The following is a 16395-nucleotide window of genomic DNA, read 5'->3' on the forward strand; positions in this document are numbered from 1 at the left end:
CCCAGAGAAGCCTTGGAACTGATGATGACTGCAGCTCTGACCAGCATCCTGACTCCGAGCCACCTCAGACTCCGAGCCACAGCAACCCAACTAAGACATTCCTGAGTTTCTGACCTTTGGAAACTATGAGATGATAAATGTTTGCTGTCTGAAGTCACTACATTTTAGGGTAACTCAATATGCGGCACTAGATAAGTAATACACATGGGTTCTCAGTGGACTGAGAGCGTCGTTCATGAATGCTTCGATACCATCTGTGGCTACCAGAAAACCCAAACCTTAACCAGTTTGATGGATTAATTGGCAAATTGTGAGAAGATTCAAACAAAAATTAGGGAAACAGTATCAAATGACAGTACAAATTTTCCCACTGGGAAGCCTTTCTTTTCCTCCTCTTCAATCATCGCCTGTCTAAACTCTGCCCATCTTTTATGGCTCAAATGTTTTTATTTCCATCCCAAACCTAGCATCAGTGTGAGAATGTGGCATTTTCCACTCTCTCTCTACCTGTGGCACTTTGTAATTTGTACGACTGTGTAAATAATGTGGAGGCTATTTTCCTTCCAGACAGTATGAAATAGAAGTTAACTAGCTACATAGGCTTTGAGGTTTATACCTCAATTCCATACTTAATAGTTGAATGATTTCATGTAAGTCACTTGTCCCCTCTACATCTGTTAAGATGGCCCTTACATAGTACCTACATCTTAGGGTTGCCATGAGGATTTAAACATGTAATCTATGTAAAGTCTTTAGCAAAAGAAATTCCCAATAAACATTCATTATATTAAAACTATTATTCCTAGCCAGCTCCAAGTAAAGCTTGTCACTGTGAAATTAAACCTTGGCATAATTCCCAAGCTTAATGCTTATTAGATCGTGGAAAAAAGTTAGTGAGCTCTCCAAGCTTTAGTTTCCTTATATGTAAACTAGAAGTAAAATAAACTCTCTCACTGGGCCTTGGGAGGATAAAACATTATATAACAAATGTAAAACACCGAACACAGAGCCTGAAAAATGGTAGGCGGGCAACAAATGTTCATTGCTTCCTTTCCTCTCAGTTTCTTAAAGTAGATGCTGTGCAGGGTGGCTGGGGGCTGGCTGCTAAAACATGCTAGATGCAAAAAGGAAAATGTGTTTCAGGCCTGGTATGTTGGATTGAGTCGGACATAAACCTGAACAGCTTTCTGTTGTTGAACATGCCTGGTTAAGACATACAAGTCACTTTCCCCATCTTATTTAATAGCACAGGCAATGTTAAACCTTACTTACTTTTACTTTACTTTCATTTATTTATATTTCCTACATGGTCAGTTTTCAGTTGTTGCTGTAATTAATGACATCATTTGAGATCTAAAGATTCTAATATTTCTAATTCATGTTCATTGAAAGAAAGGGTGACATACACTTGGACATACCTTTGTGTGGCAAACTACTGGCCTTGGTCACTTACAAAGTGATCTTAGGGGCAAAGACAATGGGTCTGAGTTCCACTGGAGCCCCACGCACAGTGACAGGATGCAGATGTGCAGGCGTCAGACTAGACAGTGGGAGACCAGTTTCCAGCCCCAGATGCTGTTTTAGATAAATTACTTTTTTCCAGAAGGGCAGGCTGTTGCAGGGGACAGGGAGTCAGTGTTCAGTCAGTTTGAATCCTCCCTCTGCCTCTTCAGAGTTAATAATTCCACTGAGCTTTAGTTTCTAATAAATTGGGGGCAGTCCTATCTAACTCATAGTTTTGTGATTTTGAATCAAATAAACACATGTAGCTTCTAGTACATGGTAGGTATTTAATGAACAAATGCTTGCTTTTCTTTTATTCTCTGACCCTCAGTTTCATCATCTGTAAAATGGGCCAGTTGAATTAAGTTATTGCTGGTTGTAATGTTCTGTTACTATAGGAACTGCACTATTAAATGGCACTTGCCATTCGAGTGCAATGAAGTGCTTTATCTGGCTATAGTAAGAACAAAAGCATATTGTGGTGGTGTGGAGAAGGGAAAACACAAAAATTCCTACATGTATGTCTCTAAGAAGAAGGCCTGCCCAGTACAGATTCGGTAATTATTTAATTTGCATTCTGTTGTGTCTACAGATGGGCCGATGATAGCAATCAAATCATAGGGTATTAGTCAAAGACTCTGTATAGTAAATAGCAGCAGAACAGATCCAGTAACATCAAGCCAGCTGGCAAAGTCACCCTTTAGGCAAAAACAATGTGTGGTTGCTTGACCTTTTCCTCTTTTTTTCCCCCCAAATCATGTCCTGATTATTTCCTAAGTTAGTTGGAATCAACTACCCCAAGACATAAATTATTTACTTCTTTTAAACTAAGATAGAGAAAATGAAAGGTAATTAATTCAAGGAGCTTGATTTAGGTTGAAAAAATATGTGTGTGCATGAGTGTGTGTGCCCGTGTATATAAAAAGAGTGTAAGAACATTCAGTCTTATACAGGTTATACAGAAGCCTTATTTTTATTAATAGATGATGGGCTAATTGAGTTTTTTGTATGTGTTTTGATGTTCACCTAACTTTTCTGTAATTATTATATGCTATGGGCTACAGTTCACAGGGTGGCAAAGAGTCAGACATGATTGAAGCCACTTAGCATGCACGCACCTTGGTAGTGAGAGGGAAAATGAGTTCTAAGTATAAGAAGAAGCTCCCATGGGACGTTAGGCGGGCTCCGCAGGTGGCAGTACTGGTAAAGAACCCGTCTGCCAATGCGGGAGACCCAAGAGGTGTAGTTTCGATCCCTGGGTGGGGAAGATCCCATGGAAAAGTGAATGGCACCCCACTTTAGTATTCTTGCCTGGGAAATCCCACGGACAGAGGAGCCTGGAGGGCTACAATCCATGGGGTCAACTGAAGTGACTTAGCATATGGGGACTTAGGCAGATTCCCTCCCTCTCCTCCACCCACTCCTGCAATTCAACCTAAAGGTCAGAGGACCTCACCATCCCCTTGTGACAATTTCCCAAGTAAATAAGGCAAAAATTCACTTTAAGAAACTGAACCTAAGGGTCTAGGTACACAGAATGACTCTGTTGCCACATTTGTATTTTGTAACACTGATGCCTTCTAGCATTTGAAATCCATGAACATCTTTGCATCCTTGTACCACTGCTCCTGGAATGGACACCAGTATCCTACAGTATGGAGTAGGAAGAGTCACAGGCTCAGGATGATAATTCTAGCTCCATTCCTAATAGCTGTGTGGGTTTGGGAAGTGACTTGATGATTGGAAACGTGGGTTACTTCACCGGTGACATGGGGATAATAACAAGTATGTCACAAATTTCCTATTCCAGGGGTAACTGAGACCATAAATACCAAGCCCCTGGCACTGAAAATGTGGGTCTTCTTTTCACTGTCATTTCCTCTTGTAACTTCTGGGTACACATGTGTCCAGATTACTGAGAAAGCATAGGATATGGGGCAAATGTAAAAAATCAGCTGTCCGGGATGATGTGTGAAGTGGGATCTTGCTTTCCAAAGACAAGGATTAAACTAGACTAAGCTAAGTAATATTTTCTCCACTTGTGACCTATCAAATTTAGTCACCAAATAATGCATAATCAACTACATGGAATAGAAGATCTTACTGTGTAGGTTCGAAAGAAAAGTAAGGTCTGTTTTTAACTAACTGTAGCTGAATCTCTTTTTTTTCTTCCTTTGCAACATTCTGTGACAGTATATATCTCTCTAAAATGATTGAGCTGCATTGAGACATTTTTTTTAAACAAACTTGTTTTCTTTAGATGCTCTCGTTAAGTGTTAACTCGGAATTTTCTTCTTATAAAAACACAAGCCTGAATTTGAATAATATTGCTAACTTCAGACATTTGGTTCATGTAAATATTTCAGATGGACTATTAATTTTAAGTATGAGGGAGAAAATATTGTATTTACAGGGAAAACTTCTAATTTAGAAAATAAATGTTTCCTTTAAATAACCTCCCAACCCTTCAAATAATATGAAAGGAAAATTAAAGGCCCAAATGAACTACACTTTCCGAGGCAGTTGTAAAACATGTTCGTGAAATTATTTTAGGAATTACCTAAGTACATAAAATGTTTTAGATGGTTTTCCAAGCTTAATAGAACCACCTGGGAATCCCTCCCTCTCCATCTTTACACTCTTCCCTTTTCTTCTTTCTTAGTGAACAGCTTCATTATCCATCCAATGAGGATGACGGTTAATCTGCCTTTGCAGGCTTAGGAATTCCAAACCTGATATTGAATCCCTTAGGATATCTAATGCAGAGGAGATCTGTTGTCAGATCTGTTTTTATCTTTTCTTGGACACTAACTTAGAATCACATCTTTCTCCCCACAGGAGCGCGCACGCGCATACACACACACACACAGCCCTCTCATTTGGATATCCTCAGCTGTGCTAACAAAACTCCCAGTGTGCAGATTCTCCTAGCATTTATCTTTCGGGACTGAAATTGCTTTATCTGCCTCTGTATTAGACAGCTAACTACATGAGGCCAGGGGATGTGTCTGTTGAGTTTGAATCCCCAGCCTATAGTTAGTGTTCCAAAAACAGTGAATTTTGGATTTTTATAATCGAATTTTTATTGCATTTCATTCATTTACTTCTCTAGGCTCCATTTTCCTTATTTATGAAAGTAAAGAATTAGAGTAGTCAAATTCTACACCCCATACTGTTTGTATTAAAAGCATCTGAGAGCTGCCAAAATAAAACAAAACCACCCCTTAAAATAGGAAAACTCATATTATCTCACTTGACTCTCAAAGATTCTGATCTGTATACCTGGGCAAGGGCTGTAGAATTTGCTTCTGATATGTAACAAGGTTTGGAATCTGGAAGCTCTGGGCAAGGGCTGTAGAATTTGCTTCTGATATGTAACAAGGTTTGGAATCTGGAAGCTCTTTGAGCTCTAGAAATCATTCAAATGTCCTGTGCTTCCTAAGGAAGAGATGCTAAATTTCTGAATCTGTTGCTTAAGGTCTCTTTCTTTGAACTCTACTTAGTTTTCCAATCTCAGGTATCACCTTCACCTTGCATCTTCAGATCCAGTCGCACTGAATTGCTTACAGAAAGACCTGTCCCAGCTGGCTTTTTGTGCAACGAATGCACCGCTATTGTGCTGACTGAAGCATGAAGTTTAGGTACAAACTCTTCCAAAAACATTTCTCTGATACTTTCTCTTCCCTTTTAGACCCTTTATTTTGCTTCTATAAAGGTATTTTTTATCGTACTATATCATCTTTGAACTTCTTGAAGACACAGAACAATTATTCAACTAGTGCTCTTTCCTTACTGTGGCAAATTATTCCTTAAACAAGTATTCACTGAGAATCTGTTATCGAAATTTACATCATTTTATACTCATACTAATAATATTGCAAGCATTGTTAATATCTTGCAAATGGGGAAACAAAGGCTTATAGAGGTTCAGTCACTTGAATAAACAGCCACATGGCTGTTTACTAGTTGGAACTGAATTAGCTTCCAGGATTTTCTGATGTCACTTTCTTCACATTACCATGTTTTCTTAAAGGAACAAAAGAATCAAGAGAAATATGATTTGAAGTAGATTCTCTCAAATCTATTTCCTTATTCCTAAGTAAATGTGGACTCATTTTTTAAATTGAGGTGACATTGGTTGATAAGTTTTGTGGTTGCAATATTATATTTCCACTTCTTAATACACTCTAGTGTGCTCACCATGAAAAGTTTGGTTTCCATTTATCACCATACAGTCAACACCCTTTATGCATTTCAGCCTCCCTAAAACTGATTCATTCAGATCACCTCTTGGAAGCCACATTTGGATAAACTAGAGTTTCCTGTAAACTCAGAGGAAATCAGTAAGTACAGTTTAGCCAATGTTGCTGTTGTTTTTTAAATTTATTTAAATTGGAGGCTAATTACTTTTTACAATACTGTGGTGGTTTTTGCCATACTTTGACATTAATTAGCCACGGGTGTACATGTGTCCCCCTTCCTGAAATCCCCTCCCACCTTCCTTCCCATCTCATCCCACTAGCCAATGTTTTAAGAGAGTTAGCAGGAAAAAAATTCTCAGTAGTAAAATCATAGAGAGGATTCCTTTGGGATTTGTTAGCAACTTAATTTAAAAATTGAAGTTTTGTTGCTTTTCTTGTTCTTGCGTTTTAAGGCTGTTCCACCCTGCCAAGGGGCTTCCCTGGTGGCTCATATAATAAAGAAACTGCCTGCAATGCAGGCAACCCTGGGTCAGGAATATCCCCTGGAGAAGGGAACAGCTACTCACTCCAGTCTTCTTGTCTGGAGAATTACATGGACTGAGGAGCCTGGTGGCTACAGTTCTCGGTGTTGCAAAGAGCCAGACACAACTGAGCGACTCATACTTTCCCTTCTTTCACTTCGCGTTCACCTTGCCAAGGGCTTGGAAATTTGAATTAGGAATAAATGGTGGTAGAGAAGATCAGAGATGGCATAAAGGTTTTTCTTGGGGAGCTTGAGGCCCTGCCACTTTCCTCTAAGGCTTGACAAGATGAAAAGATAATTAACATAAGAGCTAATATTTATTAAATGCATATTAGGTACTTGACATTTTGCTTACTGTTTTATATTTATTTGTTGAGGGTTTCCAAATGTTAATCATTTCGATATCACTTGTATGGATTTTGCAAGCTTTAATGTCATCTACACTATTATTTACTTAATGTTTTTCCTTCAGTGGATTTTACTCATTATTTTTCCCCTTTGTTCTAAGCCATGCCATGCTCAGTGACGTCAGTAATGTTTGACTCTTGCGACCCCATGGACTGTAGCCCACCAGGCTCCTCTGTCCATGGAATCTTTCAGGCAAGAACACTGGCGTGGGTTGCCATGCCCTCCTCCAGGGGAATCTTCCCGACTCAGGGACTGAACATTCACCTCCTCTGTCTCTGGCATTGCAGACAGATTCTTTATTGCTGAGACACCTAGGAAGCCCTTTATTCTAAGCAGTAGACCATAAATATGAAGTCTGGTTACATATTTCTATATTTCAATTAAATAGTTTTCAATTTACATCTTTTCTAAAATACAATAAAATGAATTATTATTTAAAAAAGTTCAAGTGTTACCTGAAAAGCATATTGGACCATAGTTTGGGAAACACTTTGTTTCATTTAAACCCTAAAAGAACCCTTTGCATTGAGAACTTATTATCATTTGCATTCAAAAGGGAAAAGTGAGGCAAAAGAGTAAATAACTTGCCTAATATTACAAGCTGAAAAGTGAAAATCACAGTCTGAACTCAGATCTGTGTTATTCTACAACCCAAGCCCTAAAATATTATGACATTCTTCTCCAGCCTTGGGAAAGATTTCAGTCATACCTCCAATTTTGCATATGCTATAACTGTAATTTTGTAAAAATATGAATGTGCTTGAAATTGAAAGTAAAATAAAAAATTAAAATAGATGTGTAGGGTTGATTTTCCTTTCCATTTCCCCCCAGACACCTTAATGTTTTACCCCTGCTTTGCTTTTGGGTTTCCCAGGGGGTGCTGGTGGCAAAGAACAAACCTGCCGGTTCAGGAGATGCAAGGGACGCGGGTTTGATCTTCCTGTGGGAAGACCCCCTGGAGGAGGAAATGGCAACCCCTTCTAGTATTCTTGCCTGGAGAATCCCAGGAACAGAGGAGCCTGACAGGCTACAGTCCACAGGGTCACAAAGAGTTGGACATGACTGAGCGTCTGAGCACGTTTTGCTTTTATGATTGAAAAAAGGTACAGAGATCTCTAAGAGAATCTCTCTGATCAGTCCTAACTTTTCAGAGGTCCGATTTAATATCAATATTCATCCAGTAATAGTAGTAGTTGCTCAGTCGTGTCGGACTATTTGTGACCCCATGGACTGTATGTGGCCCACCAGGCTCCTCGATCCATGTATAAATGTGTGGGTCTAATTGCTTATTAAAATATTCTCAAAAATATTTAAAATGGTATTGTCCATGAGCTGGTTTTGATGCATTAGGCTCTCTGTCCTTGCTTCTGCCGGCTCAGTTAAGAGAGGGTAGTACTGAAAGTTTTTAGGAACAGATTTGTTTGAGTAATGAGGAGTGAGAATTTTTTCCAAGCACCTGTGAATTGTTTATGCTAATTGGGTCATAACTGGCGCTGCCTGTGTGTGGGCTGCGTCTTTAGCCCACTCTCTATATGCTGTATGTGAAAGCAGGCATTATTAATCAAGCAGAGTTATTTTATTGTATTTTTGCATGATTTTCCTCCTCTCTGTTTCTCATCCTCTCATCTTTTCTCTCTTGCCTCTTGTCCTTATGCCCTACTTACAAGCCCTGAATCGCAGTATGTGACAAAGCAGGTGCTTGCTGGGGGCAAAGGCACAGAAAGCGATGGAAAGCCATGTGCATGTAAATGGACAGCACCAAGAAGGCTACTTTGTGTGCAGAGAAATGTTCTGTTCAAAGGCTCATCCAGAAACGGAAGCTTGGGCTTCACGGTCATCTATATATGCACAGAATTGGCAGGCTGGCTATCTCCACAATATCTTCCCTCTTGATCTGCCTTCACCCTCTCCTTCACAATGTTCCCTGCATTAAACACAGGTTTGGAGAGCCTGAATGCGAGCAATTAGAGGTCTAAAATGGAGTGTGTGGGAGGTTAAGAGGGAAGGCTTGGTAGTTAGCTTGTCACCCATGAGTGAAGCACAGCGGGCTGCTTCCTGGCTAGAGCTACAGAGAGAAAAAAAAAAAAAACAAAACAACCAGAAAAATGCCCCAAAGTGAGTATTTGTTGAGGGCAATGACTTCAGCAGAATAGAGACAAGGCTGGGAACCACATAAGAAAAGTGTCACCCGAAGCACCTCTCAGAGACAAGGGTCTGAAAAGTAGTCTGATGACATGTTAACTACTTGGTTAAGGACATCATCACCACGAAGACACAGACGAGATTCAGCCCGTTTTGCTGTGCTGGTCCTAGCGGAGCCCTGAGGGGCAGATGGGTGAATGGAAACGGTTATAATCCAGCTGGCAACTGTGCCCTCCACGAGGACACAGTTGCTTTAGAATCACTGTTTTTGCCTCAGTCCTGAAAGAGCGAATTATGAGCCACGTGTAAGAAAATTTCAGGGGACAGATGTGGAGAAGGAAGATAACCTGCTTAGGTGTGTGGCTCCCATGTAGGGCTTAGGTGGGTATCCACGGCCACCTTCCAGGAGTGTGAACGGTAGCCAGCTTGAGGATTAAGCAGTCCCAAAGTATAAGGACTTGCCTAGGTAGTAAAGGTCTGAAGAAGGAAGGAGAAAGGAATCTCAACTAAAGGACAGCCCAGAGCTAGTTTCTGGAACGTGTTCAGAGCAGCTTTTCACTTGATCTCAAGTAACTGCATCAGAGTACATGTTGAGGAGCTCAAGCCTCCCAGAATTCTACTTTTTAGGCAAAATAAAAACTCAGCCTTCACAGACTATTGTATATTAAAAAGTCCTTCTAAGAAGGGTATTATTCAGGAACCCCTGGAAATCGATTTTAAAAGGTTAATTCTTTTCAATAGTGCACCAGCTCCCTCCTGCTGTATTTTCTCTTTGCTTTTGCTTTTTTCCCCCTGCTTTATAGAGGGTACATCAGAGTTGATGACTTTCTTCCATTTCCTGCTTCTCTTTGTATTTGAAAATTAATTTTGCCTGTCCCTCCCCTCAGCCTTAAGCAGAGTCTCTATTTCCAACTAAAGATTTTAATTATTTAAAGGTCTTAGGGAGTTTTTATTTTCTCTATCATGAATTGTCAAAAGTCCTTTCCTTGAGTCCCAAGTTTCTCTTTGTAATGCAGATTTAAGCATTTTCATTCCTTTAGCTCCACCGAGACCTTTAGTAAATCTTAATATTTCCACTGGATATCAAGGATGGTGCTAGGCATCCAGAATATGGTATTTAAGATCACCACCATCTATGTAGGTAAATAACAAAACAAGAGCTTCAGTAACTAATCAATAATAACAATGTACCAAGCACTTCATAAGCACACCTCCTTCATTCTCAGAAACCCCTATGAATGTGGATCTAATATTATATGCATTTTGATTAGGACGCTGAGGCTTAGAGAAGTAAAGCCATCTACATGAACGCGTGCATCTAGTAAGTGGTGGAGGCAGAATAATATAAAATGCTAGTGGCTAGAACAGCTGATCAGAATATGATGGGAGAAAGTCCTGGAAAAGTCAGGCAAGACATCACAGAGGGGGCGACATTGGAGCTGGGTCATAAACACCAGGAAAGGAAATAGCAGGCACTGGGGAATTCCCTGGCTGTCCAGTGGTTAGGACTCTATGCTTTCTCTGCCAGGGGTGTGTGTTCAATCCCTGGTCAGGGAACTAAGATGCCACAAGAAAAAAAAAAAAAAAGAAAGAAAGAAAAGAAAATAGCACGAACACTTTCTGTGCAGATGACTGTTGTTAACAATTTGCAAACAACTGAGTGCAACCAAATGTCTTGTGTCTCTTGGGGCCACGTGAAGAAGTCCCAGGGGTTTAGACTTTAGGTTTACAGTACATTAAACTCAAAGCTAAAGACTGAAAAAGACTTCCCTCATAGCTCAGTTGGTAAAGAATCCACCCGCAATGCAGGAGACCTGGGTTTAATCCCTGGGTCGGAAGAGCCCCTGAAGAAGGGAATGGCAACCCACTCCAGTATCCTTGCCTGGAGAATCCCATGGACCGAGGAGCCTGGCAGGCTACAGTCCATGGGGTCGCAAAGAGTCAGACGCGACTGGAAAACCAGCTGTTCTGGCAGATTTCACAGGGTGGAGAAAAGAGGAGCTGGAAGCTAGTTGGGGTGGGGGACAGGGCGGGAAATGGTGGAGAGAGGAGGTTTTAGATGAGTTTCTGACTTAGCTGCTCACCAGGGCATTCATCAGTCGTCAAAACTGGCATTTTCCTTTGTCGAACAAGATAATGTAGACGACAGAAAAGGCGCATTAGGATGAAGTAACCACGACTACAGCACCTGGTTCCAGTGCCAAGAGTGATTTAAAATGATAAAAGAGGGGGAAATTGTGAGCAGGAGTCATAAATTTGATTGTTAGTAACATTAGACAAATGGCTGCCTTTTAATGTATTTTCCCTTTTGAATATCATTTAAACACCCAACGATATTGATGGTTTTGGAGGGAAGAAACTGAACACAATAGAGAGGGCATGATTGGTGTGGTAAGAAGAGACCTACAGCTCCATCCAGGAGATCTTTAGTCTCCTCCACCTTCTCAGAATGAGCTCTGTGATCTGGGCATGGGGCTGAACCACTCTGAGCTTCACCATCTTCAGAAGTGTGATTTGGTCACAAACATTGTTTACTGCCTGTGGGGTTGATGGAGTCAGATATCCTCAAATTCAGCTTCTGACTATGCTATTATTTAAATGTATGAGTCAAAGTGTTAGTTGCTTAGTCGGGTCTGACTCTTTTCGACCCCATGGACTGTAGCCCCCCAGGCTCCTCTGTCCTTGGCATTCTCCAGGCAAGAATACTGGAGTGGGTAGCCATTCCTTTCTCCAGGGGATTTAAATGTACAGTCTTTTCTAATCTGTGAAATGAGCATTATAACTCCTCCTTTGCTAAATTTGAGGATTCACAGATACAATGAATATGCAGAGTGTAGCACTGATGTGTAGTCCAGTTTTTTTTTTTTTTTAAAAAAAGCCCACATGCACCTTTCCAATGGTTTGGATTTCTTTAAAGGGAAGGACATAGATAAAGATACTCAGGCAAGAATAGCTGCATGATTGTGCTGAAACCTCCTTTCCTGTAAAATGGGAGGTCAGAAGTTCATAGCCCTGGTTGCACATTTGAATCACCTGGCATAGTTTGATAGATTCCCAAGTGTGGGACTCACACCAAGGATTCTGACATAATTGGTTTCGTCCCGGGACTCCAGCCTTGAGGCCACAGAAGCTTACCAGGTGTTTCTAATGTGCTCTAGGTTCAATCATTGCCTCTCAAATTTTAGCATAAATTGCCTCACTATCTTGTTAACTTTAGATTCCGATTCTCTAGGTCTAGGATGTCTGAGATTCTGGCATTCTTAACAAGTTCCCTGATGACACAGAGGCTGCTAGTCTGGGGCTGAGCTGAGTGATTAATGCTTCATAACGCTAGTTCTCAACCTTCAGGGTCCACCAGAATAACCCAGCAGCTTGTGTAAAATGTGGCACCGGGACCTGGGTCGGGCCCTTACCAATTCTGGATTGCTTGGTTTAGGGCAAGGGTAGAGAAAAATCACTGAACTATAGTGTTCATTTCAACCTAAAATCCTGTGATGCCAATTTTGTGATTTTATGATTTCCCTCCCAGCTTATGTAAAAAAAATTATGACTCTGAAGCTGAGTGTGTGGGAGATCATTGTCAGAAGCATGAAAGATGGGTGATCGCAAGTTACGTGATGTCAAGACATGACTGATCTTTATATCATGTGCATCTTCAGCCTCCACAATTCTCCCTTAGCATTACTGGGGACTTTTGCAGGACTCTCTGTGTGAGCAGTATTTACTGTTGAAGAAGCATCACAGGTGAACCAGGAGGGCATCCTTCATCCTTCACTGGTGGGAGATGAACAGGATGACTCTGGACTTTTTTCCTGCTCCTTGTTAACACATCACGCTTTCTACAGCAGAAATCCCTCAGGAGAAGCAGGCTCATCTTCCCTACCTCGAGATCAAACCAAGGGAAAATGGAGATGGGGGGAAATAACATGCCTGCTTTATTCAGCAGAGCAGAAGACTGGCTTTTTAAAAACTCTTTGGGAATTTCAGCAGAATCTGTCCCAGAACAGATTTTTTTTTTCTTATTTTTCTGGATTCCTCTTGCTTTTAGTAGCTCAAAATATCCTCTACCCAGGGACAGGCTTTTTGCCACTTTCCAAGAGAAAGTGAAAAACAGCCATGATGGGGTCACAAACATTGCAATTCTCACTGTTGCTTTGGATAACCATTCTTCATGTAATCAATATAGAAGGGCTGTTTCCCCAAAAGTTTATGAATTTGGACCCCAACTGATGCAAGGATAGTAATGTGTGGAAAATGAAATTATTTTCTTGGTTTCCCCTTTAAAATACTTATACCTGTCCTTGATCAGTCTATTGACAAGTGTGCATTGCCTCAAGAATGGACAACCCAGTAAAAGGCAAAAATCATACATCAGTTTAGCCAACCAAATCCTAGGTCATCTACATTCCATGTACTTAATACGGTATTTCCATGTGGGCCTTCTTTATAGAAGAGGGTACCCACTGGGGGCTACTCGACCTCACTAACATCGCCCTGAGGCTGGGCTGGGCTGGCCGTGGAGAAAGCTGCTGTGTGTTGGAACGTAGCAGCAGCACAAGGCCCTGATTGCTTCACATGCCTTTCTCAAGAGCCAGCCACCGTCCTGCCTTCCTTTCCCTGGTCCTGGGGGCCTTGCCATTGGCTTTAGACATCCACTCCACCACCTGTGCCTTTGGTTCAGAAAGGAAAGGGTGTGAGCCATGGTCCTCAGCCCTCTGCCCATTCACTGGAGTCCCTTTTTCGGGCTGAGGGCCTTCTGATCCAGGGGAGGCGGTGTCTGTGCTGAGTGGAAGGAAGCTGCTGTGAGGGAGCTGGAAAAACGCAGTGACAAGTCCTAGCGGCAGCAAGTCACTCCCCAGCCAGGAGGCCCGGGGGTGACTAGTCCTAGGTGATGGGGCCCTGGGGAAGGTGTTGGTGGGAGAGGGGTTCTCAGTTTTAAAGTGAAAGGAAGGATAGAATTTTCTCTTGGTGCTCCCTGTTTTTCAGTTTTGCCCCCAGTTAGCTTCTGATGGGACAAGAAAAATAATCACCGTGTTTTAAAATTTACTTAAAATTAACTTTGTGTGTGTGTGCTGAAAAAAACAGGAGGTTCACTCTTATCAGGTAGCACTTTTGTTTGTAAGGCAGTGGCTTCCTTTCAAATCTCAGAGAAGGGACAGCCTTTTGCAAAGATGTTTATTTTATTGCTTGGCTCATGTATGGTGTTTCCCATGTGGCGGTTGAAAGCATTTTCAAATCTTACCTCCTTAGTGCTCTTAACAACTCATGAACTGGGCCTATGCATGACTGAAGGGCTGAACAACAACACTGTTCCCATTTTTCAGGGGACATTGAAAGTCAAAGAGGTTAGTTTTCCCAGGTTGACTGTGGCAGACCCAGGGTTTGAACCTAGGCAGTCAGGGTCTGGTTGTAACCACTGTGTCATCCTGCCTCTAATGGTGAAGAAAGTGGCCCCGTCCTGGGGTGGAAGGAGAGAAATCACACAGGATGGACTGGTTCTTCAGTGTTGGTCCTCAGAATAGTGGGATATCTGGGTAATCATCATTGGACCTCTTACTTAAAATGCAAACTCCTAGGGCTTATACTTGGATTTCTGATTCAAGAAGTCGGGGGGTTTATGAAAAACCCACCTGGATGTTGTTTAGGGAGCCCCCACTCTTACTACAGATCCACGGCTCCTTCATTGGAACATCATTCTGACTATCCCCAAATGAACGTTCTATCAGGGAGCACAGGCAGCTTACGCTACCACCTCCCATGCACTTTCCAGCCTTTCCAGCTCTGGTGTCTAAACCACAGTCACCGATGGCGACATTTCTGACCACTCCACCCCCGGCTCCATCTGCTGACAGCCACCAGGCCGCCTTGAGTCCTCTGAGCCTCCCACACCCTGACTGCTTTTCTTCTGTCAATGCCTGGAGCCCACGGCTCTTAAAGGCTTAAACCGTGGCTCCTGCAAGGCAAGATGGGCATCTTTAGTATCTGTGATTCGCTCCCTTTCTCTGCTCTGCTAACGGAAGTGCAGCTCCGGTGCATGTCCCCCAAGCGCCAGCATTATTCTCCTGTTCAAATGGAGTGGACAAGATGCAGCAATGTTCAACACAGAACCGGAGACGGGATGGAGCCCTGCCTCAGCTCCCCCGTTTCTTCTGGCCTCCATCTCCTTCTGCTCCTAGCAGCTTCTTACTTCCAGACCCAGAAGGCGCTGGAGGATCTGGCCAGTGTCTCAGGCTTCTGCTAACTCAGTAACATTCTCATGTCTCTTTCAGTGGCTGAGAGGAGCGATGCTGACTGCACATACCCACAGGGATGAGAAGAATTAGCTGTTGCTGATGTGCATACTGACCCAAGCCAATCAACCAGATAATTACCAGTCTCTGGATCCTATCGAGGAAAATGGAAGCGGAGAAGGAGGAGGCTTGCAAGCCACTGAAGTTGCCGTGAGAATTTGGTGTGAGAGCCAGGTAAAACCAAATCAGAAGAGACAACTGGGAAACCCAAGGCAGAAGTCATCAGGGCCCTGTGTGAAGTGCCCATTACCACGTAACAGTGAAAGATGCCAGCTTTGTCCAAACAGCATCTATCCTTTTTAGTTCTCCTTCGTGACTTCCAAGAATTCAACTACTTCTCTATTTAAGAACATGGACATTGCCTTTCTGTGTTACTTGTACCATTTGGGATATGCCCACGCTCAGGTTTCCTGACTACCTTAAATATTCCACGGAAAAGGGAAAATAGGCTTTAAAAAACTCTCCTGCCTGTCGAGAGAGTCCACGTAATATCCCAGCCTCATTCTGTACTTCAGAGTGCACGCACAACCTGCTAAGTGCACCCTGGAACAGAAGAACAAGCAAACTGGAGCCTAATTGACCATCTTAAAATCTATAATTTAAATGTATACATCAGCCACACTTCACAACAGGCATATTCCTTTGTGCTCCCCAAGGACACTGCTGATTCCTCGAGTCTGTAACTGAATTCATCTAAAATAGATAAGGCTGCTGTTTGTAGGAGTTCAAAGCCTCTCTCAGGAGCCTCTCATCCAGCTGGATTTCAGACAGAGAGGTCAGGGTGCCCTGGATCTTCTCCAGTTCAGAGGCTGAAAACTCCACCTTTTCCTGGGGCTAAAAGCATCCTTGAAGTCTTTCAATCTTACACTTTGGTTGCAACGAGGTGGGGGCATCATTTTCTAACATAGCTTTCCAAGGGGGCATTTGTACAAAAGCTGGGTAGGTTTCTTTTGAACCAAATCAAGAAGTTTAGGTTGATTCATTTTGCTGTATGCCTGCCTCCATGCCAGAAACAGCTCGGCAGGGGTTACCAACTGAGAAATCCCAGTAGTTGAACTCTCGAAGCAGAGCTTACACTGCTGCAGGTCACAGGGCATTGTTAATATAAAACCAATATGCAAATGAGAGGAGTTTCCTGTCTTTAATTACCTTGAGCTCCTTGGCTGTAGAAGAATCTCTGAGCTGACTCAACGTCCAAGAGTCTAGGAGTAGACTCCACATCCAGAAAATAATCCATTTTGGGATAATCCATGCTTGATGTTCCCGAAACAAGAGTTTTAAGGCAAAATAGTCACTTGTATTGCCTATGGGAGAGAAAAAGAAAACC

The 16395-nt window shown here is 42.2% G+C and overlaps 1 protein-coding gene across 6 annotated transcripts in view; it reads right to left on the reverse strand.

The window, feature by feature from the left end:
• PHACTR1 (phosphatase and actin regulator 1) overlaps positions 1-16395 on the reverse strand; it is a 548621-nt gene that overhangs the window by 497518 nt on the left and 34708 nt on the right. For all 6 annotated transcript variants that reach the window (XM_069563035.1, XM_069563042.1, XM_069563036.1 and 3 more), the window contains one exon: positions 16218-16372. In XM_069563035.1, the coding sequence (XP_069419136.1) occupies positions 16218-16320 (103 nt within the window). In that variant the 5' untranslated portion in view covers positions 16321-16372. The remainder of the gene's footprint in view (positions 1-16217; positions 16373-16395) is intronic.

Source organism: Ovis canadensis, chromosome 20, assembly GCF_042477335.2.
Source record: "Ovis canadensis isolate MfBH-ARS-UI-01 breed Bighorn chromosome 20, ARS-UI_OviCan_v2, whole genome shotgun sequence".
NCBI classification, from domain to species: domain Eukaryota; kingdom Metazoa; phylum Chordata; class Mammalia; order Artiodactyla; family Bovidae; genus Ovis; species Ovis canadensis.